Source organism: Colias eurytheme, chromosome 1 (assembly GCF_061535395.1).
Source record: "Colias eurytheme isolate Ceu_HAF_F1 chromosome 1, ilColEury1 Martin Lab GWU primary, whole genome shotgun sequence".
NCBI lineage: Eukaryota > Metazoa > Arthropoda > Insecta > Lepidoptera > Pieridae > Colias > Colias eurytheme.
The window spans coordinates 10,976,600-11,002,337 of NC_142980.1; the positions used below are offsets into that span (position 1 = coordinate 10,976,600).

A 25,738-nucleotide genomic window follows, 5' to 3' on the forward strand; every position below is an offset into this window, starting at 1 on the left:
AAACCCTTTGGTAGATCTTCATGATCTACTTTGCACAGTCAATTGGCCGTAAAGCATTAAGATACTGTATGTGTAGATACATTCCGATTTCTAAACGTTCAAACTTTTCCAATAAAGGTCTTTGATGGGATTCTTAAAAGCCACAGCAAAAAGTAAATTCCAGAAATTAAGTTTCTTCGGCTTGTGAATAACTAAAAGTTATTGATTGTCTGGTAGAAATAGAAATTTTACATGGTCACTTAGTACGCAAGAGTGAGCAATCGATAATTGTAATATATTTATAGCTTTTACATCATCATATATTAACACCCATCGCTAGACGCTTTGCAGTGTAAAGTTTATATGTTTCAAATTTAAAGCCTCGTATTCGTGGTAAACGTTTGAATAGTAAAAATGTTGAATCAACGAGATGCAGAGTTGCTGGCAACACTTGAGTGTTGCAACATTTACTGTTGAACAAATTAAATATACAAATATAATAACTTAATGCATTAGGAGCCTTTCACCACTTCTTGAAAAATATTATAAAGTACATAACTGCATAGAAATAAACATTCACAGAAATTTTTCAGTTAGGTTTCAGGAGGATATAAGGCAGTTTTGCAATTGCAGACGCAGTATATATACCAGCTTATATAAAAATCTATCTCTTTAAAAATATAATAATGCAAATGCAATGTACTGAGATTTACAACAGTTATAAAATATTGTACAATAAGCGCGGGTTTACGATTTTATCACGTTTGGGATTTTTTCTTCTTTTTGTACTATGATGATTTCGGCTCGTTCACAGCCACCGTTGCTTTGTGTTATATTGCTTACTTGAGTTTTGCATTAATATTCCACGGACGGTAATTGAAGGTACAAAGAATGAATTACGAGCAGCTTGAGAACTAAAAGGCTTACAAAAATATTTTCAATATCATACAAATCTATAATCTCTAATTGACTAACTAGAAAATAATAACGTACTTTGTGCTAAGTATACGAGTTTCATATAAATGTATTGCCTGTGTTGTTACGGTGTCGCCAGTATAAGGCGATGAAGCATATAATGACTACTATTTTCTTTAAAAACTAAAACAAAAATAGTTTGATAAAGTCGAGACAATCGAATGAGTCTGATATACATATTAATAACTATTGATCTAATGTAACTAAGTAATGTAAACATTTAAAAATATTGTATAGAATTAAAAAGCATCAACTAGCTATCTAAGATCTACGTTAACCAAAACTAAAATAAATAAATAAATTCCTTAACTAACATGAAATATGGTGATATAAAGACATTACCTAGAATTTAGAATATTGGATGGAAAATTGTGATAACAATAGGAATTCTATTTATTAAAGTGCTATTAGGAATCTGATTATTGAATTAATTCTAATATAGCAATAGCCATTACTAATTACTTATTTTTCTTACATTTTTGTGAGCTATAATAATAATATATTGCTTTAATTTTACCAACATTGATACAATATAAATAGAGTAAAATATGCATTTTATTCAATATGTGCCCTCACGAGGCAAAAGTCAATCTACCGTATAATCATTTTTCGAATAATTGTATGCTGTGTTTCCTTTACAGATTAATTGATTAACCTTTGTAACAAACTACAGCAGAACATCGATAATATTTATTATTTTAGAATATTGAGGATAAGTGAGCTTATTAGCTGATTAGACAACAGATATTTCTCATTTGCCGAGTGAGAACACAACCAATTATAACCTTACAAGAGGGCACTGACATATTTCTGATACTTTTACAATAAGGCATTTTACAATTTTTCTTCTCAATTATGATTTTTCGAATATAGAGCGCGTACGAAGTACATACAATGATGATACTTCTTTCTACAAAACATTTTCACTACTGTAATATTGAAATTCGCGTAATCAAATATAATTTTAAAATTTAAACATCATGCTTTTGCTAATTGCTATAATATATTATGTAGTTTAAAAAATCTACTTTTAATATTTAATTTCGAATTATTGCTCTTACGACGTCATTAAAGACTTAATATGTGGACTTTGTTAAGAGAAATGTATTTCATAAAATTTAATAATCTTAATTGTAACATTATGTTAAATTTCAAAATCAATAATATTTATGCCTTATAAACAGGATGATACCAGGCTTGGAATGTATAAAATGGCTCCAGAGTGGAGTACATAATAATATAAAGTATTAAAAAATATACTTCATGTACATCACTCTGAATATTAAAATAACAGTAGCAAAATGACTTCAATAAAATATTGTGATAGCATATTACATATGTCAATAATTTAAGTCATTTCTAAAGTCTACGAGCTAGAGCTAATAATTCCGAACAGGCATAAAACGCGATTTGTACAAAAGATCACACCGTTACCGTATAATCTACTATCACTGGGATTTGTTGGCGAGAAAGTTTATAGAAAAATAACATTATGCTATACTATATGCACAATCTTGTGGTTTTTGTCTTCGTTGTCAAAGAATGTTGCTATATTATCTGGTAGAGGTGGGACGTTGACGAGGAATTGTTGTATATTTGTGTAATAGTCTCTACAAGTCCATGTGTCGTCATGACCACCTCCAGGAAGCTCGGTTAGCTTCTTGCAAACAGCACCACACCTGTGGTATAACTCTTTCGCCATGCGCGGCGGAACTAACGCGTCCTTCGTGCCGCATATCACCAAAGTTGGTGTTAATACCTGACCTATCTTCTTTAGCGACAAATACTGCAAGGAATAGATTCATAATATGAAAAACGGATTTAGGTTTAACACGTGGAGCAAAGTGAAAAAGAGCAATGAAGATTGGAGGAAGCCTTTTGCAACAAAGCAAACAGATTATTTTAAATGGTATTATTAATATTATTTAATTGAGTACTTGAAAACCTTCTTAAAAAAAATTAAAAATGGATATGAAAGTAGCTGAAGTAAATGATAATGTAATAAGAGAACTTATTTTGATTAGATAATTAATTCTGATATGCTCATTAAAGTTGCAAGCAATAAAATAATACAAACATTTATTTAATTTTGTTACAAACAAAATGCAACTAGATGGAGCATCACAGAATGCACTGGGCACTCCTTTTGTTCACAAATTAAATTCTATTAAAACATTATCATAAACTTGGGGATTGACACTCTTTTTAGCATTAACTCATATCATATATCAAATACTAATGATAACAAAATTTTACTCAGGTATCAAATTATCTACACTACACTAAACCTATCTTATCTATCTTGTATTAAAGAAAAATATTTTCGCATTTGATGGCTTCAAAATTGAAAAATATTGACTAAATGTTACCTTGTTTTTGTGACAGATCTGGGGCAACCACAAGAGACACTTCCATTTCAAATAAATTTTAGCCATATCAGGAATACTTGTAAAAGTATTTTCAACAACCAAAGCCCATACTTTATTCCTGTTTTCCAATCTGGATGCCAGATCAATAGCAATAGCTCCACCTAAGGATACCACAATAATTTGTATGAAACAGTTTTATTATAAAAAAAGAAACACAATTTGCACAGTTACAGAATAAATAATAAATGTTGCAGTACATTACTAAAGTTTGATAACTCACCTAAAGACCTTCCAAACAATAATATTTTTCCACGGTCAATATCACTTCTTTGCATGATATAATCAAAGGCAGTTTGTGCATCTATATACAGCCCTTGCTCTGATGGCATGCCCTCAGAGAGCCCATAGCCTCTATATTCCACCATTAGAATGTTTATGCTCAACTTATGATAAAACCCAGACACATTTGCTAATCTAAAACATATGTAAATAGACATAAGTTATAAAATTAATAGAATGTAATACAAAACTAGGTTTTAACAGCTTCTCTATGGTTATAACTGTGAAAGGTAACACAAATTAAATATTATGTGAACTATTCATTTTAGAATGTATGGGAACTGAACAGTTACCTCACCATGCATGACATTGCTAGAGAATAGCAAGACAAAGCAAAGATATTTGTATGAAGATGTCTACTTTTTTTTGTCTTTGTTGTCTTTGTTTGTTATTGATGCAATATAATATTTATTAAAGAGATGGTGTAGAATAAATTAACATACTAGTTAATAAAAAAAATAAGTAAGACTGACCTTTGCCCCATGTTACCAGCATTCCCATGAAAGAAAATCATTGTAGGTAGGTGATTGCTATTTGTTGGCTGCTTAATTAAAAACATATGTATTTTTACTCCATCTTTACTCTTTATTTTGATACTTTCATATGGCAGTTTATAATTACTCGGTTGTAGGACAAAAGCTCTTGAATCTGGTGGATCATTAGGGTAATACAGTAATAAATCTTGAGCATTGTAAAGGATACCTGTAAATGTATTTAATGTTATTTTTATTGCCTTATGATTAAAGATATGTCTCAGCAAAATAAGGTTGTTTTATCAACATTATTAAATTGTCTAGGTTATATTTGATTAAATGACAAATGTGGTTTTATTTCAAAATGATGCCAATTTAAATACCTTATTTCTTTTATCTCTCATTAATAGAACATAGTTATATATTTACCAGATACTCCTAAAATGAACACGAGGGCAGCGAGTGCAAAGCCATAAAACCAATACGTTATAACACTAGAAAACAAAATAAACGCTGCTACAATCCATAATTTGTATAAAATCACTCGAAGTATGTGACACATGTTAATAATCCTTCGTAATTATAATAGTAAACCATCTTACGAAGAATTTAAGAATAAAAAGCAATATTTTTATTGCAATTCAGTTTTAAATATTTCTAAATATAATATAGTCACAAATATCAAGAACAACGAAAGTTCATTTTGGGGAAAACTAAAAGAAATACAAAAATATTTTAAAAACTATTATGTAAATAAATATACATAATTTTTTTGAATTTATGTTGACGTTCGAAGTTTGTCCACGAAAAACAACAAATAAAAAATATGTCAAATTTAATAGTGGCCCGCACAGATCTGTCGTGGCCCGTAATACTCTACTAATCTTTGGTAGTAGCCACGAAGGAAGTCCTACGGCGAGGGTAGGAACTAAATTTGACAGGTCAGCCATATTGTAGAAAAAGGTCAAGAGTTGCTCCCTTTCTCCCTTTCAACATAGGGCGTATTCAGAAAGAAAGCTTGAAACTTATAAGAGCGCTTATCGGCGCTTGTCATGTTCATATATTTTCCTGCGCGGGTTACCAGCACTGACAGGAAAATATATGAACATGACAAGCGCCGATAAGCGCTTATAAGTTTCAAGCTTTCTTTCTGAATACGCCCTAAGACTTAACCATAATGATGAACCAGATGATGTCTGATCAAACGAAGTATTTCATTGAAATACTTAAATAAATATATGCGAATATTATATAATTGTGAATTGTCTATTCACAATTCCCACACCACCGTGATGAAGTGGAAAAAATGCTAAATAAATAAAAAAAATACTCTCGTGTAAAATAATTATTAAACAAACATTCTAACTCAAAACACATAAAGCTGTATTCTGTACAACCACATGTATAAGCTTTAATTTACCCCAATTCCTCTGAGACCCCAACGCAATTGAGTTACATAATACTGGCAACATTATTTTAGGCGAAATCAGCGCCGCGTCTACGAGATTCGTGTTGCCCTAATTAACATTAATACAGATCGTCAAACAATAACAGACTGTGATAGCCAGGACCAATGTTACCATTGATTGCATGCATTTTTACCACTTTTACATACTTACAAGTGTGCTTACAAGATATTAAACACAAGCTTTGCGATTCATCAATACGGTTGTCTTAATAGAAAAAAAAAATTTTATTTTAAAATTTCTCAAAGAAAATATAATTCATAATATATTATATACCTACATAACATATCATATAATGTTCTGCCATGTAACGTGCCGTGTGTAAGTAATTGCAATCAACATGATGCATAGCGACGTGGAACTATTTTACTTCACGTGGTTTACCTGTTACTGGGCAATGTTTAATTATTTTAAACTGTTATCTCATTCCCACTATAGTAAGGTGTCATATGCCATATTATCATGATGCATTTAAATGAAAAATGCAATTTACTTTGGCATTGTAATAATTTAATTTTTACTGTTTAATAGCTACAGGCTACAGCCAACATATTGATATAATTATTTTTATTATAACAAGCGTCAAAGTCGCTATGATCCTTGATAAATAAATAATTATAAATTGATTTCAAATTATTGTTCACTTTGTGCAATATCAGAGATTTTTATACATGAAACTAAAATAAAAAAAATCTTTTCATTGTAAGTAGGTAATTTGGATAACATTTTATTTCTATGTAGGACAGTTTTAAGTTTTTAGATTACAATTCAGGGTTTTCATCAATTAATTTCATTAAGTAAGTAATAAAAATAAAATACCACAATAATATACGAACTATTTATTCAAAATTTGATCAATAATTACACTAATGATGAAAAATCTGCAACAACATAAATAATACTAATGAATCATTAAAATAGGAGTTGTAACAATGTGTACATGTTCTTCAATGCCTGCACACTGCAAACGTGTATAATGTACATTTACTCTAACTGGACAGAATTATGTTAAGGCGAACTATGTTAAGTATTTCATCAGGTAAACGAACAACAAAAATATAGATACCACAAAATAATAGAAAGCAACAAAACCTTAAAAATATAAAAAAAAACTCGATTTCACTTCATAAAAAAGAAGATAAAAATTCCTTACTCCGATTATTCAACTACATACAAGTATTGATATTAAATAGCTCTGTTAAAATGTTAGTTCTTGTCGTTGCAATATTTGTACCATGATTTCTCTTAAATCTGACATTTCATTGAACGATAATACGAATATTATGCGTTAGGAAGCTTAGAAAATGTATAAATACATAAAAATTTCTTCTAAAGATATATTTAAACGCTATAAAATTCATTATATGAGCACAGGAACGATCTTATATACATATATTTATAGAAAAGGGTGCAAAATAGTGTATAAGGTGGGTGTGATGAGTACAATTCGTAAAGTATCATGGACAAATTCGATACATTCTTAATAACTAATATTCCATTACCATACAGATAAACCAGACAGATCTAGCCAATCGTGTATATTTATAGTATTTGTATAATATAAAGACTTACACTTACTTGATACCACAAACTCCTTAAAGTTGATAGTCGAAAAAATATACAATAATTCTCCAAAAATACGTCACTATTTTTTATTAATATACTTGATCTTTAACAGTCACACATTAAACACCGCTCGTGTATAGTAATTATATTTAATGTGAGAATTAAGTAAGAAACGAGTAACAGACATTGAGTAACAAATTGTATGATGATATGTCACTAAAGTTGTAAGCCATCATTTAATGTGCGATGTTAACAACACTCTTGTAAATAACATTGTTAGTAGCGATTTCTGATTTAAATGCTCATAATATACTTACACCTAATAAAATTAACACAGTTTTAAACTTTCACCATTAACCCTAAGCATTGTAAAGTAAAGCATATTTGCATTGATTTGTTGCAAAAAAATCAGAGAATTCAAACATCAAACACATAGTTACACAACGCATAGAACCCTATTAAATACAGTGTTTATTTTTTCCAAACAAAAGATTGTGTCTCATTTTCTTAAACCTAGAAAATTAGCTAAGTATTGTTACAGATATATAATCTACAAGCATTATAACAACAACAAAATTGAACTTAAGCTAGAACAATGATTTTTAAATTAAAACTATTTACTATTGCTGGAGGTGCCTTTTATTTTCTTGTACTCATTGAAGAGTGCTTGGACGTCATTGAGCGATCTCTCGATTTGTTTCACAAAATTGCTTGAGCTCTGCAATAAAAACCACAAAACAATTTTATCACATATTTAATAATATTATGTATTCAATTGTGAGAAAATTATACTATTTTAAAACATAAGTGCAGAGATGGTACAAGTTGTCTATTATACTGGAAAATAATTTAGACAAAAATTTAATACAACAAGTTAAGTGACAATTTTGAATATTATATTTTGTAAAAACAATATATAATATGTAGTATTAACTGTCTTTATTTTTTTCTATTTCAATGTTAGCTTTTTATGACTCTTTGAATCAGCATCAACTAAATAATATATACAACTGCATTTTTTTTAGTATTTAAATTCACACAAATAGAATTTAATCTAAATGACTTGGAATATGCATTCAACTCAAAAATGTATCTAGTGAAAGTAGTGTGTAAAACATAGATGAAATTGAACTATTTCATGGACAAAAATTAATTTTTAATTTTTATTTATATGTATTACGTATCTGAATGTAACATTCTTCATCCGAGACTAAAACTAGCACATGTGATAGAAGATATTTTAAATGGATGCAACAAATATTTTCCACTTAACACTTACGACCAAATCATCCCTTGCAAGCTTAAAATAATATAAAAAAATCAGTTCACTCATTATCTAATTCCGATCATAAGTTACAAAATATTTAGGTATTATTTAGTAACATATACAGGGTGTAATCGTTAAGTGTGCACAGGCGATTATTCCGTAACTATTACAGATATCAAAAAACTTTAAACTGATATTTAACCTAATGAGTAAAATGACCATAATAATTTTTTTAAAAATAAAACGAGAAATGTCCAAATATGTTATACCCTGTATAGTTTATTATTTATATACAACATAAATTCGAGTGATGTGTGTTTTCAAATTCATATGTTGTTATGCGTTGCGATGTGTTATGATGCGTTGTAATGTGATATTATGCGTTATGATGTTTTATGATGCGTTGTGTTGTGTTGTGTCACACCCCGGACACTCCATACAAAATTATCGTTTTGACAGTCACACTGTAGAGAGTGCAAAATATGTGTGTGTTAACGCTTTAGGGTTCGCACATTAATTGTGACTAGCGTAAAGAAATTCGCGTTTTTCTGATGAAATACATCCGTAAACAGCACAATATCTAACCATTTTCTACGAAAAACGATAATCACAAATCCAAAATAATAAAATTACTTTAAGTCAATTTGATTAATGTTGTCAATCTTCGTTGCGTATCGTCCTTGTAGAAAAATGCGGACCATTATATTGCATGATCGTGCGGGGTGAGGTAAGTGTTTAGTTTTGGCGGGAGGCGGAGAGTATCCGTTCTGTAGCGTTTAGCTACTATTATGTATTCTGTGGTTGTGTCGCGTCATACTCACCGTGACCGGGCAGCTCTTCTTGCTGGACACGTGGAAGAACAGCATGTCTTCACCGACGATGATGTACGAGACACCGTAACCGTCGTCAGCGACGGGACCGAACCCGCCACCCGCGCCCACGCACTTCGGGTACTTCTTGAGGTCCATGAGACTCGTTTGACCTTTGGTGATACATGAAACATGAGTATTCATTGTTGTAGGAACAAATGTTTTAGGGGAATGAAAAAAAGATAAAGGAATACATTAATTTTTAGAAAGAACAGAATCCGTGGAATTTATAAAATTGTAGGTAGAATTATTTGAGAGAGATACACAAAGAAATAAGAAATAAATATAATCTGTTTTAAATGTCGGTTTACATTTACGGCTATAGCAGCTCATGAAAGTTATAAATAATGAATGTGATCGGATTGCATTACATAAATTGTCAGCAGAATTATGCAACCAAATTTCATATTTAAGACTCGATTTCATCAGACAAAAAACAAGTTTAGTTTCAAGTTCAGTTACTATCGGTAAAAGTATTATAGATCTTTAATTTACTATTGTCGTTTAAAAATAATAATCAAGGCTCTTTCAATGCCGACAATTTTTTAACGGTATAAATATGCATATCATATAAAAATAGAAAAAGAAAATATTGCATTACCAGATCATTGTTTTAAAATAAAAACGTAATTTCACAAATACAAATAAAAATAAATTGAATGCAAACGGAGCCCAGTCCATCACGACAACCATCAAGTTATTTTTCATCTATTATGATTATAATATTTTCTTTTATCAATATCTAATAATATCTAATGACGCCATTACTCAAAATTATATAGCCAAATAAAATATATTATTAAAACGTATTTTAAGTAAAAATAGAAAAAAAAATCATTTTGAAAATAAAATAATATAGTTTTAGGTTGACCCAAAATGTACGCTCAACAAATTTATATTATACGCGTAATAGAAATAAATAAATAAAAAATTCCTTCGAGCCGGATTTGAACCAGCGACCTATGGATGACTTCGTTACACACTACAGTCCACCGCTCTACCAACTGAGCTATCGAAGGTTGCATGAGCTGCTGCGAAAATGCACTGTAGTTTTTACATATACATAAATATGATGAAATATAAGTAACTACTTTTTTTATTTTAATTAAAATAGTCTGATGTGCGAAACACGACCATGAGTATCAATGTCATGTAACATACATTCAACAAAATATATTATGATAAGATACAATGTTTGCCCAGCATATTATGACCCATTTAGAAATATTTTTCGCCATAAACATAAAAATTTAATTCAATCAAATTCAAATTCCGGTTCAAATCCGGCTCGAAGGAATGTTTTATTTAGCTTTTTTATTTATTTATTTCTATGACGCGTATAATATAAATTTGTTGAGGGTACATTTTGAGTCAACCTAAAACTATATTATTTTATTTTCAAAAATTTTTTTAATTTCGACATAAAATTCTCAAATACTATATTTAACGGGCACTAACACTAACACTCGTCATTGCACTTTTACAAGTGCTTCATTTATTCCTTTACTGATATCCCCTAAGGGATCGACTGCTTCAAGCCGTCAACTGCGCGGTTTGTAGCGACAGCTCGAGCAGTCAACGACCGACTGCTCGTATTCTGTGTATGTCGCTCAGTCGTTAACTGCTCGAGCTGCCCGTGTATCAAGCATGGCAAAGGATATTTTGTGAATAAAAATAAAAAAGAGTGTGTGTACTTATATACACGCGTTAGAAGTTATACTTTTTTGGCGTATGGAAAAAATACTAGAATATTATACAACTTGAACATACTTATCAATTTTCATACCACCTAGAACTAACTTCATGCTGTTAAATTTAGGTGTCGGTGTGCGCGCGTATCGTAAAAATTCACTCTCATCATTTTTCTCCATCGCGCCAATAGAAGTATAACTTCAAAAATAAAAAAAAACCGCTAACTAACTCGTACAAATTATCCCAAACACTTACCATATGGTGTCTGACTGGTGGACAGCCTCCAGGGCTCGTTGAACACCTCCTGCAAGAAAGGCGAGTCCAGCTCCAAATACTTGGAGACCACGTAGAGGCAGAACAAGTGTCGGTCAATACCACGACCAGCCATGGCATCCTGGTAGCCGAGTTGGTGCCGCTGGCTCGCTTTCAGGAACAGCTCCAGGCGGTCTTCGATCTGTGTAAAGAAAACAATTGTATTGTATTTTAAACCAGGTTTAAAAAAGAATTCGGAATTGTCAAAAGAAAATAATTATTTTTAGATAATGGTTTTTCCAAAAGCCAAATTAACACAAAATAAATCAGGAACAATAAACATATAGTTATTATTAATTAAATTATTATTAATTTGCTAGATTGAAAATTTAAGTTAGGTTTATGTAACATACCGTAGAATTAGGATCCTCCATGGCCTTAACCCATTTACAGCTCTCGATAGTACAAGACCTCACGGTTTCAGTACGACCCTCTCTAAAGAGACGAGTCATAGACGCTTCGTAGGTTAAACAGAAATGGCCGGCATCACGGTAGTACGAAAGTTGCAGGATCATTTGTATGAACGCGTCTGGGGATACGCGGAGACCTTTCATGAAACCTGTGGAATAATTATGGGTTAGAATTATATAAACAGCGGACAGTTCTCTCATAACTTAAATACTTATGTAAATGCTCAAGGGCGGTAGGGTACAATTAGTATAAGGCGAAACACCACCCGTTCTAACAAAATAATAATAAAGCACGAAGCACAGGGAAAAACTCAGAAAACTTGGATAATTGCTGGAATTAGTCTTAAAACATCAAAAAATGCTTATCTAACATACAGACTGAAAATGTCAAAGAATCCCGATACATCCGTTATATAAGAATAAAAATGGACCAAAAACAATTAAAATGCATTCAAAAAAAGGCTCGAAGTTTCCTCACCTTTTCCATACTTGGTGAACATGAGTATCTTCAGGTCCACATCGTTGAGCAGTTTCTGCGCCACGCTATACGACATGTCGATGCTGGCCAGCAGCTCGTCGTTCGTCAGCTCCCACTGCAGGCGGCTTGCTGCGGGAGGCGGAGCATCTACCGGCCCGCGGGCGTTGCCGTCCTCCAAGTAACTGTTTATACCAGGTGGAAGATAAGCGCGAGCGCGCACGAGCAACTTTGTCTCCGAAACTATTTTGTCTCTCCCATCAATTGTATGGGGAGTTGCGTCGCTACGTGCGCGCACTTTCATACTAGCCCATGGGTGGAGAGACAAAATAGTTGCGGAGACAAAGTTGCTCGTGCGCGCTAGCTCTAAGACGTTTGACGAATTTAGAAAAAAATTTGAATATGAATAAGAATAAGAAGAATTTGGACTTTGTATGGAAATCGGTCAGCTGATTAGCGAAGTTTCCTTACAAAGTCCAATTTTTTTTAACGAATTCAGCAAAGTTGTAGAACAAAAGTTGTTCAGTTTCATGAGTAGAAGCTCCTGTCTAAATTCGTCAAACGTCTTACCTTTCACCCTGTAGAAGCAGGAATTTAATTATAAGAGAAAATTTAACCGCATTCAGACGGGAAAATATAAAGTTGAACTTGGTGCTTCATATTAAATGTTTTCTTTTTTGGGCATCAACTTTGAGGGTCTACCGTCTAATATTATTTTTCATCTCGTGTAAAAGATCCTAGTTTTCTCGTCATGGGACTACCCAGGTTACCGACCTCCTCATCAACAAGAAAAAAAAAAACAATCCGTTCAAAACAAGCACAATATAAATGAAAATAGATTTAGGACTAGTAATAATATATCAACAGTACTTACCCATACTGTAGTTCAGAGAGAATCACGAACTCCCAGAGGTGGCCCATAACAGGTGCGTCCGCCCTACAAATTATATATGTAAGTCATATAATTGCGAAAATTGGAAAATACAACAATGCATAACATTTTTTTTTTATAATATTTCGGTTCATGGATTTATTACCGAATCCGTTTTTTTATGAATTTTTAACAAAAACATAAAAGTAAATAAAAACTTACCAAGTATGTTCCGTGTTGAATCCAACCTGCAAAAAAATAATAATCAATTTTATTAAACTAAAATCAAATGAGAGTTTATTGGTTCTTTATTATGTGAAAAATTATATGTATAAAACATGAAGTCTAAAAGGTAATTTAGGGTCCATATGCGTCCTTCCAATGACAAAAAAAAAGACGGGTTGCACTCCGGGAGTGCCGGCAGAAGTGAAAACTTGATTATTAACGTTGAGCATGTTTCATATTTTGGAATGGTATCCGTCTTACGCTTTTTCGATCAGGTCACGTGTCCTGACGCGAGTTTAAGATTTTATACCCATTACAGAAAAAGTGCTCAACGCTGCTAAAGAAGTTTTCACTTCAAAAATTACTAAAAAATTTACTTACAGCTCCATTAGTGCTGAAACACAAGTTAAACGACTTATCGAACCAACGGTCGTGGCCTTTACCATGCAATAGCACATGGCCATAGTCGTCCAATGTCGACGGGTCGTTCTCGTCGAAGCCATACTCTTTATCATCTGCAGTAGAAATGGAAATTAAGAACAGTGCACACAAAAGGTAAGTAGAAAAGGTAAGGTATAATTAAATACATATCTAATGCTTTGCAGTAGGTTTTCAAGTTAAAATTCTATAACAATTTTGAATAACGTAAATATTTATACGAATACGCATTAAGAAATTATTTACTTTTAATCAGATCCATATTTGAAAAAAAATCTCTATTATAAAGATTCGAAACTTATGGGACAAATATAATTGATATTCCTCACTCACCCAAGCAAACATTGAAAGCCGCTCGCTCGATACAATGCAGAGACGTCCGATTGTGCCCGCGGTTGAAGTTCGTCTGACGGATGTGTGCCCAGTGCGACCGCTCGCCCGCTGTTAGTGCACCTACCCTCTCTTCGCCGACCGCTGGTTCCGTTTTATCGTCTAGAATTTGCTGGATTTGGCTGAAAATTGGTAATTATAAATTTATAAAGAATAGAAAAAATTCGATCACGAGGCGGGACGCGAAAGGATGCGGGTTCGAGTCCCGCCTCGTGATCGAATTTTTTCTAGTCTTTATAAATTTATATTTATAAAGCATTTGAATGCCATAAAACCAAAAATATAAATTCAATTGGTAATTAAGTTTAGATTCAGGATATTAATAATTAAAGAAATTTCATTTTCAGATTAAGAATTATAATATATCGTTTTTAGCAGAGCTCAAGTGCACAATAACAAAAAACGACTTGAATTAAAAAATCCATAAAAATAAATTCTTATTTAAAAAGTAATTTATCAATATTCATTGATAGACATGCAGAACCGAGTCCGGTTCCAAGTTTCTGAAACCCGGTTCCAAATCGAGCTCAGAACCGGGTAGAACCGGGTTACCCGGTTCTTTTATAATACCTCGGAAAAAAATACAAAATTAAACAAAAGTAACTGTAAAAGTACCTGATGGGCCTTTTATTTTACGCGGCTTGTGTCTTATTTTATTTAATTAATAAAGAAACAAAATTTCAATACTTCTCTTTATTTATCAGTCTTATAAAAGTACCTTGTTATCATAATATCACATATAAACTTAAACCTTATTCATTAACTGCAAACTGTAAAGCAAAAAAAAACCGGCCAAGTGCGAGTCGGACTCGCGCTCCGAGGGCTCCGAACAAACCTATTTTTTATAACTAATGTTGTAACTTTAAAATATTTATGTTTCTAGCAATTTTTCCTTTATCAGCTGTGTTATAAGACGTTACTTTTACCAAATTTAAAGGCTCTGTGTGAGAGTATGAGAGTATCCTGTTTTGAGTCCCATGTGAATGACGAAATTTGCGAAAATTTTCAGCATTTACGGCTGTATCTTTACATGCTTTGGCTTGTGAGTTTGACTTTTTCACAGCATCAAGGGACCGAAGACTTGAGTATTCGATATAAATTTCAGCTTGATACCAAAAACAAAAACATGACATGACATGGTTCATTATATGAAACAGTAAAATCAACAGTTTTTCAAATTCACAACAAATCTAATCAAAATATTTCTTCAGTAGCCTAATTTTTGTCATTTCGAAGCCTATTTTTTTTTTGAAGTGAAACTTCTTTATCGGGGTTGGAAAAAAATTAAGTGTAACATTTTTTCGTTACGCGTGACATTTTTCCGTTACGCGCCATCTTTTTCTTATCCCTACCGCACGCGTGATTCGACGTATTTCTGTAAAGTTCCCTATAGTAAATTATTTTTTGAAAAATAAGGTCATAAAGAAGTTTCACTTCTTACGTGTGTCACGAAAATTCGCGATGCACGTGAGTCTGACGTTGCCAGATAGAATAAATTTGTTAAAATAATGCAGCAAAATATAAATAATACTTTATATTTTAATATTTTGGTCGGAACCGGGAGAACCGGGTTTCATACAATTCAGACCCGGTTCTCAAGATCATCAAAAAACCCGGGTTTACCCGGGTTTTTCGGAACCGGGTAAACCCGGGTGCATGCCCTAGATAGACCGGACTCTCAGTGGAGTTTCGTTTGCAAAAATAGCGGACCTAAATCTGACTTCTGATATATATTGTATAGATCCCAGACATCCTATAGACAGATGTTGCCAACCAGTTTTGTGGTCCCCCTCTCCCCACCCCGGTAATTAAATATGGCATACAAAGAAAAAAATAAAAATTTCCAAAACATGCCGTGTGGGGTATCAAATGAACGAGCTTATTGAGTAGATCACGAATATATAGCATACTATAACATTTCTTACACTTTCTCTAAGATTTTTTAGAAAATTTACGAAAATGCTCCATTTTTGAGTTAACTTTAAACCACTATAGATTGAAAACTCATGAATATATTTTTTAAATTATTATTTTCCATTGTTGTCCATTGTTTACGATTCAATAGTTCGTACAGTGAAATAGTTGCATGGGGGAGTGGGGGGAGCATTCAAATATGGCGAGTATATTTTCAAGTTTATGGCAGAAATAAAGGCCTAACACAAAAATATCGGTGTCAGGGCTTAGAATAATTATCTCTGCACTGTCGTTGTGTTTGACAGAATGAAAAATATGGCAGAATATTCTTGAATCAGCCTCTGTGTGATTAGATTTGGCATAAACTACATACATATATATATAGGAATTAATTTAATGCTCACATCTGAATTTCAGCTGGATTCAGCAGCCTGCCCCTGGAGTACACGATGACCTTGAAGTATTTTCCCTTGTGGTATACCGTAATATGTGTTGAATCTTGATAATGCACTATTTTGTCCGTCTCAACTCCGGGAACTCTCACAGTATTGAATAGACGTTCGTATTGCCAGGAACAGAGTGGTACCATGTTTTGTAGCATTATCTAAAATGTATATTAATTAGGTTCACTAGAATGTATTTGAAAAACAGTTTTTACTATCTTAGGATCCTGGGGTCACTTCGATTTGTAAAATTATTATGTGAAAATAAATGATTTATTTATTATAAGTTGAATCATATTATATATCCTATACAAAAACTCTTATGTCAATGTAAATTAAAATATAATAAATAAATCAAAGTATTATTGTAGTCAGTATAATTTAGGGGCGAATAATACAATACATACAATTTATTGACCAACAAATTACAAATTGTCTATAGTAAAAAAATACAATATGGTACATAAGAATCCTTCTGCCTACTCATACAAAACTTTAAAAATATATTAAAACTCACTGGTTCCAACTCCTGTCTCTCAATGAGCCTCCTGAATCTCAAACAAAAGTGTATAATAGTGCCGGCCCTAGCCGCTTGTATAGATGTGGGACGCATCAAAGTGTCCGTTCCATAGAAGTTGGAATTCACCATGAGTGGGGACCGACCTCGTAGGTATACATACTCTTCCCACCAATCTGATACGTAGTTGCTTGACCACCTGGAAGAATAATTTTTATTTATTTTTATTTTATTATATAGAAACTAGCTGTGACGCACGGTTTCACACGCGGACGAAGCCGCGAGCAAAATCAAGTAATTACATAGCTCATATTTTTCTGATGCATAACCTATTTTCCAGTTAAGTTCCAACAAAATCCGTAGAACAGTTTTACGAGAAAGAGTAACAAACATCCATACATCCAACCGTCCATACTTACGACTTTCGCGTTTATAATATTAGTATGATTTATGTAGAAAAACAACATGGAATTAATTGAATGAAAAAAAAGCTTATTTCCCAACAATACAATAAAACACAATCAAGAATGACATTGGTGAGATAAGGTTGAAAAACATTTTATAGAAACAAAGAAAAAATAAATGTATGCATGAGTGTGCATTAGCGTGTTTGTGTGATTGTATGTGCAGGTCCACACTGCGAGCCTAGCGCGGTTGCGACGGCGGGCGCGAAATATCAAACGTATGAAACGCGCCTTTGTGTCCACATTGAAATGACTTTGGCGGAAGCCTAGTGCGACGGTAATGAGCGAGCCAGCGCGCGTAGTTTTCAAACTCTCCTATCCGCGCGTTCTGGCCACACTACGGGCCTAGTCAGCAAGCGACCCAATGCGCGGACGGCGGGGGTATCAAACCAGTTCGGTCTTGTCGCTCGACTTCTTATATTATATCCTTTATTTTTTTTCGTAAAATAGCGGTAAATACTTAATTGTTGAAGTGAAACTTCTTTATTTATAAGTGCGATTCAATCTAAAACATTTATATACACCACAGTAATTTTCTAGGGTATAATCTCAATTCTTCATATAAGATTCACCCGTTATTCCTCTGTTTTATTTATTTCGTGTACAACTTCTATAATGATCTCATCTCAAAATCGGACTGTCCAGTAAAAATAGCAAATCGTCCAAAGTTTGCAACACCCGAAAAACGTCGAACCGCTACTTGAGCTCGCGCGTCGGTGTGGCCACCGCGAGCGCCCGCTCGTCGCGCCCGCCTAGGCCGCCGCCACCGCGCATTCAGTGTGGACGCACACTATGCGTTTGGATGTGTTTAAAATATTGTTGTTGTAATGTGTTTAAGAAAATTTCGATTGAGATTTCGAGCTTTCGAGAATAAGCGAGGAAAAAATACAGAATTAATTTAATTTAATTGGAACATTTTCTATTTCTTATTTGCAGCAGATATTTTATAGTTTGTAGTAAGTAATCTTAATTATTAAATGTTTGAAATTGAATTTAATCCTTATGTTGTTAAAACCATGTTGCTTTTATTCAGTTAGAACGCAAAAATCAATTGAGATTATATTATAGATGGCTATACTTGAATAAATTGCTTTTTATAAAAATACATTTTTACTGCAAGATAATTCATTTTATTGGCATTATTTTACTCCTTCTCTTGTAAATAAATGATTTATTTATAAATAATTTTAAATAAATAATGACGAGGTGTAGACTCGATTTACATAAGCCCAGTCGATTACTGAACCTACCTTGAGCACAATGAAAATGACCTTCTGTAGCATACTGGTACGGGAGAAGACCATAATAGTCCATATCCTTTCATGACGTGAATTGAACGATTTTTTATTACCTAACATAGTGTTATAACACTTACACGTGTAACAAAAGTTGCCTTGAAAGAACAAACTTTTCTATGAACTGAAGATATACTATTAGACAAATTTATAGGACAGATAATGTTATCCCCTTTCAAATACCATAGAGGCTCATTCCATTTGTTATGATGTTACGTTATTTTTCTTAATAAAATGTATTATTATCTCAATAAACCTATCTATTCCGTCAACCATTCCCAAGATTTTACCATCGAACATAACAATAACATATTTTCGTTATACACTACCTACATTTTCAATCGTATAATCAGTAGCAAGGATAAAACATATAAAAAAAACAATCTCCAGCATAGGTAGTAGTTACTATACTAACTAAAATTTACCTATTTTCAATACCTAATTATCATATATGTATTATGTTGAACCAATTATTATCTCGAGATAATTTAATAAGGCTATTGCCAACGATTTCATTATCACAAAACAACGCATAGCACCAAGCTATTATGATCTTTGACGAACGTTGACCGACTAGCAACAAGTTTTAGCAGATAATTATTATTACGTTATTAATTCCTATTTCTGCAGACATCTTATCTCGCAGACAATACGAATTGTGCGACGATCAATAACCACGCCCACAAACGTTAATGTTGTGACTATTGACACAATGATAACACGTGTAGGCTACTTGATAACCTTAATATTCATAAATATAACAATAAACTGAAAAGATGCGATAAGTTCATCTTAATCGTAATATAAGCGGAAGACATTTTACGTTGATATCAATTTATGCCTTCGCAATATTACTGTAAGTGCCACTATTAGTACAGAATTTTTAATTCTTGTTGTCAAGGGCAATAATAATTACTTTACTCCATATCAAAGTTTATTACCATGACTTTAGTACGAGATATCTCTGGAGTTTCACAGCAATGGTTTCTTCGAATTCCTTAGCCAAACTCTCTACTCTCTTGAAGTTATCATCATCGAGAAGTGGTCGGACGCTCAACAAGTACTGAAAAAAAATGTATATAAAACATTGTGTTAAAAATTAAAAACCTTCAGTTGAATTCATTATTTAACCAGAAAAAAAAGGCACAAATTACATTTTTTAATTATAATTACACTATCGTAACATGTATATTGAATTCGTATATTTTTTATCATAATCGACTCCGTTTAATCGGTTAAAGTTTTAAGAAGGAAACGACCTTACAAATGACCTTATGTTGAACACATTTTAATACAGATTCAATACACTGTTTGTTAATATACGTACCCTTTTCATAGTATCTTTAACGGTGGGCAGGGGGAGTCTCGGCAGCGACCCTTGGAAACTGTACAAGCGTGGTTTGTTCCAACCAGACAGTACCTTCACCACGCTCACCCATAGAATCGTCCTTAGAGATATCTTCGAGCCCGGCGCACGAGATTCATACATCCACCCCTAAAATATACTTCAAAATTAACATTTATGAGTTTTTCATAGTCACGATGTACATCATCAAGAACGAGGCTGACTAGAGAGAAACATAAATTGGTGTTTATTATGGATATTCAATAGGTATTCAATATTTTAGACCCAGCTTTTGCTAGTGTTTCTTAGCTTAACATTAGAACAGTATAAATGAAGTCCTTCTCAACGATACTTAAGAAGTACTATTTGCACGATTTCATCAAATTTGAAAAAAAAATGATGAAAATAAGGTCAATGAATAAATATATATATACTGTATACCATCAGCGGTCCAGTCGACACTTAATCGACCTCGATCGTTCAGGCAATTACGTATTAAATAAGTAAAAAATCCCCCTCCGTTTACTAATCTTGAATTATTTAAATGGTTTTAATACCTTATTTTAACGACTTCTAACGCGTGGGTAATGTTTTAATTATACACGTAGAAAAATAAGGAAGTTTATCGGCCGAAATAAAAAAAAATCATTTAAATGAAATTTAAGCTTCTACAATATCACCTATGTAAATAGTTCTTCTGCCATTGTGTTCGATCTAGTATCTAATTACTGCATATTTGAATAACGATACGTTCATCAAACAATGCACGCAATGTCGATGATGAATTAGCTAGAATTAAGATTTATTTCAAATCAGAACTAATAATTGCTCAATAATAATTTGTACCTTGCAGTTATTTAATCCGTTTTTATCATCTCACGCTACCTTGATAGGATTGTATATCAACCAATATCAACAGATCAATATAACGGCGTAATAGCTTAACATTAAAATTGTGTGAAGCTATGATTCAAATTTCTAATCACGAAATTTGAAGGGTAAATAATTACTAATTAGATTTGATAAGATACAATGAAATAGCGATAAATATAGTGATAATCTTTTAGATTATTTTTCACATCAATCAAATGTGTATAGTAATGTTACTATGCTGTTTTTTGTTTAATGCCAAATACACTGTATTGTGGTAACAAACTACTTAAACATATACAGATTTTGTACTGTTTATGATACATAAAAACAACCATGTTAAGTGTAAAATCATACATCAAAGAAATATAATTATATAAAAAATCGGAAGAAAATAGCTCATGTATTTCGAAATTATGTATTTATATTTTATAATATTATTTATTCACAATTGCTACTGCATACAAATGTTATTGAGAGAAAGAAATAATATTTTAATATTTTAAACAACAATGCTGATCACATTTATGTGGTAATATTGTGGTTGTGGTTATAACTGTATATTTTAAGCCAAATATTCATTAAAATTTTATTGTTTTTCCATCTTCTGCCAGGGCATGAATAATGAATTAAAAACATTTTCACATTCATTCAATACTAGTGGTCCGCCCCGGCTTAGCTCGTGGTACATATTTCGCAATAAAAGGTAGCCTATGTCCTTTTTCGGGTATCAAAATATCTCCATACAAAATTTCATGAAAATTGGTTCAGTAGTTTAGGCGTGATTGAGTAACAGACAGACAGACAGAGTTACTTTCGCATTTATAATATTAGTATGGATTTTGAGTTCTTGATATAGAAAAAATATATTTACTAGTGTCCGACCGAAACTGGTTTCCAGGCCGAAACCGAAACCGAAACCGAATGTTCGGCCGTGGCTTCAGTTTCGGCCGAAACCGAAACCGAAACCGAAACTCACGTGGTCAAGTATGAAATTTCTAAAAATACTGAACTTTGGTGCATTTTACCTATTATTTTGCCTTAATTAGGGCATGAAATGAAAACATAGTATATTAAATTTGTTGTAATCATTTATCTTTCTTATATATAAAAATGAATCGCAAAATGTGTTGGTAAGCGCATAACTCGAGAACGGCTGAACCGATTTCGATAATTCTTTTTTTATTATATTCCTTGAAGTACGAGGATGGTTCTTATGTAGAGAAAACGTAAACATGTACCACGGGCGAAGCCGGGGCGGACCGCTAGTTTAATATAAAATAAAAAAATAATATTTTTCAAATCAAATCTAATAATAACAATTTTAATTTTTATTACTTTTTCAAATTAAGTTCTCAGTAAAATCAGTCATCTAAATCAAATCAATAATTGTTACTGTTACTTTAAATACTTAAGTTTTGGTATTTTGAGATCTTTCTCTTTATTAAAGAGTCTTTAATACTTTGGATTGGTATTTGTACTTAGAAGACTTTAGAAGAATAATCAGTCTCTTTTAGGTACCTCTTATATAAAAATAATAATTATTAATTACTATTACACCCAGTTCCAATCTCAACATAGATAATCAAAAATTGTTTCCACCAGCGTGGGTCAACCAACGTTTTGACAGCGTCCGTCAAAGCGTTGCCGAGGAAAACGAAGTTAGGCGAGCGTGAACGTGTGTGAACTAAGTTCACTGAACTTGCGAAATAAGTTTCGGTTTCGGCAAAAGTTTCGGCCGATTTTGGCCGAAACCGAAACTGCGGCCGAAACTTGATTTTTGGCCGAAACTCGGCCGAAACCGAAACCGAAACCGAAAGTTCGGTCGGACACTAATATTTACATTATTTCTATAAATGACCACATATTTCACTAAATAGAAATAGAAGACTTACCTTATACATTAGTAATAACTTAAGTAAGTATCTCATCAAAAATATAACAGTTAGCCACATAGTCAGAGCTGCCAGCAAACACGCTATCACTTGCCACATTGTAGAATTGCTAAAAAATAACACAGTTATTATCTTACACAAGCCAGGAAGAAATAAAATATTAAAGGACAAAATAATACAGTTGTTTTAAAAGTTACCTAGGTAAAATCGTTAAAGCTTTTTGAACTAATCCAAATGGTATATTGAATCCACCAAAATGAGCAGCGACAAGTAATGTCCATAAGACATACAAAGATTGGAGATGTCCTGGGTAAACTCCATTGTGAATACTATTCTGTGGACAAAATGAATTGGATTAACATCTTGTCTTATTTTATTCTTATTATTTCAAAAATATAAGAAAAGATGTGTCATGTAAAAATTTATAAATTATTGATACTTATACTGTTCTAAGGGCTGATTTTTCAATGCTTGGATAAAACTTATCTGTCAAATAAAGTATTACACGATAATATTAAAATGTCATGTAAACTGTCAATTATACGGGCGATTAGAATACGTTTTTAAAATGGTAGTTTTATACATTATTAGACGAATAAGTTTTAAAAATCAGTCCTAACCTAAGCAGGTAAGAAAAGTACTGTTTTTACTTACTTGTTTATTGTTTATTGTTTTACCTACTACCTATTGTTTATTGTTTTACCTACTTGTTTATTGTTTTTCATAGAAAGCAATACTTACTCTGAATCGGGCAAGGCGCTTCTTCCATGACCGTAACCCAGACTCCCACACTAGATAGAGGACTTCCCGGTCAAAGTTCACGTCCCAGCCATCGTGAGTGATGGCAAACGAGAACGCTACAGCAGAATGGGCTTCTGCCATGGTGCTTCACCTGAAACAATTCCTGCATCACAAAGCTATACTTTACATTTTATAAATTTCTGTACTTATACAAAATTTTATAAAATGATGACAGTAATTTGCACTTGCAACATTTAATCACTCTATAAACAATTAATTACATGAAACTATTAATAAAACATTGAATGAGCAGTGTAAAATGCAGAAATGGCTATAATTATCATACATGTACTCAAATGTGCTAGTAATAATAAAAGATTTAATACACAAAATCAGCAATGCACAGAAGCTTCACTACAATACACAAGAAAAGTGCAGCAGATTAAATATCTATATTTATAAAAATTTATTTATTCCAATTAAAATCTATGCTAGCCTTGCCAAAACGCATACACTAAATCATACAGTATTTTTAAAACAATGAAATCCATTATAAAATGAAAAGGTTTATAAATACATTATATAAGTATTTTATAGAAAGTACTCTAGTAGAATATACTATTCAATATTCATGATATGTAAATTTTTGCTCAAGGTATCATTATTCAAACATAGTATCTTATCTTGTGTTTTGATAGTGTCTGGAGAGCTTTATCAGTATATAGTAAAAGGATATAATATAATATGGATGATAAATATAGGCAGCAAAATTTGTTAGTCACTAAGTTTTTGGGAATTGTATGAATTTATTTGTAGAAAATCATCCACATTTTATTACACTCTTATGCTTCAAGGATTTAAGTTTTTAATAATATATATCCACTACAAAACCTGTCTTATTACATTATTCGAATACAGTGTAATAAAACTGCAATCTATAATATGTCCTTTCGTTATATTATGATGGTATAAATTTAATACAATATTAGAGTTGAAGATAAGAACCATAGTCATCTAGTTAGTAATCTTAAGTTGTTGCCTACATACACTGTGTCTGTTGGGTTTTATATAAGATTTTCTTTGTAATGTTGAAATGTACTTGTCATGTAAGTACACAACAACAATAATTGTTTATTGAAAAATTAATTATAAGTTTTAATAGAATCAGGAAGATAAGGAAATATATTTTTTACATACTGTAAAGATTTTAAAAACATTTTGCACACTTTTTCCTAAACATTGTTTTTGTTACCTATATTAAACTGTTGGTTGATCTTAAACAAAACTTAAAGTTAAAAATGTAAATAGGGTATTAATAAATGCATCATATTGTATGCCTATAAATTTTCTATTTTATTATACACATTAAATAAAAAAAATATTCTTCAGTAATTCTAGCGTGTGATGTATTATATTTCTAGTTTTTTTGTAAAAGCTGGAGAGAAACCACTCAAAACATACATTCGCGTAACACATTCGCAGTTATACACACACATGCTGAGCAAGTGTCAAAGTCCAACCCACGAGACTACGTAGCTACGTTATAAACGTGGACTGTGACATCGATTAAATCCAATTTATTCATGAATATGAGATTAACCTCTCACTAAATACAGTTAAATAAAATTTAATTTATAATAACGGTAGCGTTGCATAAAATTAAAACATAGGTATATTGAGTTAAAAACGTTATACATAAATTTACATTACCTTATATAGAAAGTGTTATAAATAGCGCCCGAAAACTATTTTTCGTGGCGTTGTAAACTTTCGTATGTAGGCACTGGTAATAACAGTACCAGACTAGTTTAATTGTTCAAACAGCACTTTTTTAGACCATCGCGACGGATTCTACACGACAGTTTACATCCAAATTATTTTTTCACTGTGAAAACTAGCAGAAAAATAGTAAAAGTAAAATTTGTAACTTAATATAATAATTTTCTAAGCAAGCGTTATTCGTCTACAATAACAAATTAACAATTGTTCTGAAAAATGAAAATACGTTTTGACAGAACAGCAGTTAGAAACCGAGACCACAGACGTAAACACAGTTTTATTGCTCTGTGCTAACTGGCTGATGGCTCGTGGGCTGTCTATTGGCTGTCTACCGTTGTGCGGTGAATGGTAGCGCCTGG

The 25,738-nt window shown here is 32.1% G+C and overlaps 2 protein-coding genes and 1 non-coding gene across 3 annotated transcripts; all 3 read right to left on the minus strand.

Annotated features, from left to right (window-relative positions):
• Positions 1–1,885: 1,885 nt before the first annotated feature.
• Bem46 (abhydrolase domain containing 13-like protein Bem46) lies at positions 1,886–5,003 on the minus strand. The gene is made up of 5 exons (XM_090104406.1): positions 4,565–5,003; positions 4,136–4,364; positions 3,604–3,797; positions 3,324–3,484; positions 1,886–2,740 (listed from the first exon to the last, which is right to left on the minus strand). The coding sequence occupies exons 1-5, from the start codon at positions 4,695–4,697 to the stop codon at positions 2,450–2,452; spliced, it is 1,008 nt and encodes a 335-aa protein (XP_089960532.1). The 5' UTR covers positions 4,698–5,003; the 3' UTR covers positions 1,886–2,449.
• A 1,422-nt stretch (positions 5,004–6,425) lies between these two features.
• whd (carnitine O-palmitoyltransferase whd) lies at positions 6,426–25,667 on the minus strand. The gene is made up of 17 exons (XM_090104415.1): positions 25,311–25,667; positions 23,601–23,751; positions 23,057–23,193; positions 22,860–22,968; positions 20,077–20,244; positions 19,691–19,812; positions 16,991–17,189; positions 16,435–16,634; positions 14,060–14,238; positions 13,670–13,803; positions 13,286–13,311; positions 13,067–13,129; positions 12,196–12,377; positions 11,661–11,866; positions 11,251–11,449; positions 9,256–9,416; positions 6,426–7,885 (listed from the first exon to the last, which is right to left on the minus strand). The coding sequence occupies exons 2-17, from the start codon at positions 23,739–23,741 to the stop codon at positions 7,781–7,783; spliced, it is 2,331 nt and encodes a 776-aa protein (XP_089960541.1). The 5' UTR covers positions 23,742–23,751; positions 25,311–25,667; the 3' UTR covers positions 6,426–7,780.
• On the minus strand, positions 10,236–10,322 carry TRNAY-GUA (transfer RNA tyrosine (anticodon GUA)). Its single transcript is given in 2 exon segments — positions 10,236–10,271; positions 10,286–10,322. It is a non-coding gene; the product is annotated as a tRNA-Tyr (tRNA).
• Positions 25,668–25,738: the final 71 nt, after the last annotated feature.

What these genes read in the sequence shown, in the direction of transcription:
- Bem46 (XM_090104406.1), bottom strand. Translation starts at nt 4,697, where the DNA reads ATGTGTCACATACTTCGAGTGATTTTATACAAATTATGGATTGTAGCA. An exon ending in GTTCATTTTAGGAGTATCTG is followed by an intron (nt 4,365 to 4,564) that starts GTAAATATATAA and finishes ATACATTTACAG; the next exon opens with GTATCCTTTACAATGCTCAA. An exon ending in ATTGTTTGGAAGGTCTTTAG is followed by an intron (nt 3,485 to 3,603) that starts GTGAGTTATCAA and finishes TGGTATCCTTAG; the next exon opens with GTGGAGCTATTGCTATTGAT.
- whd (XM_090104415.1), bottom strand. Translation starts at nt 23,741, where the DNA reads ATGGCAGAAGCCCATTCTGCTGTAGCGTTCTCGTTTGCCATCACTCAC. An exon ending in TTCAACACGGAACATACTTG is followed by an intron (nt 13,130 to 13,285) that starts GTAAGTTTTTAT and finishes TATAATTTGTAG; the next exon opens with GGCGGACGCACCTGTTATGG. An exon ending in CACCAGTCAGACACCATATG is followed by an intron (nt 9,417 to 11,250) that starts GTAAGTGTTTGG and finishes GTATCACCAAAG; the next exon opens with GTCAAACGAGTCTCATGGAC.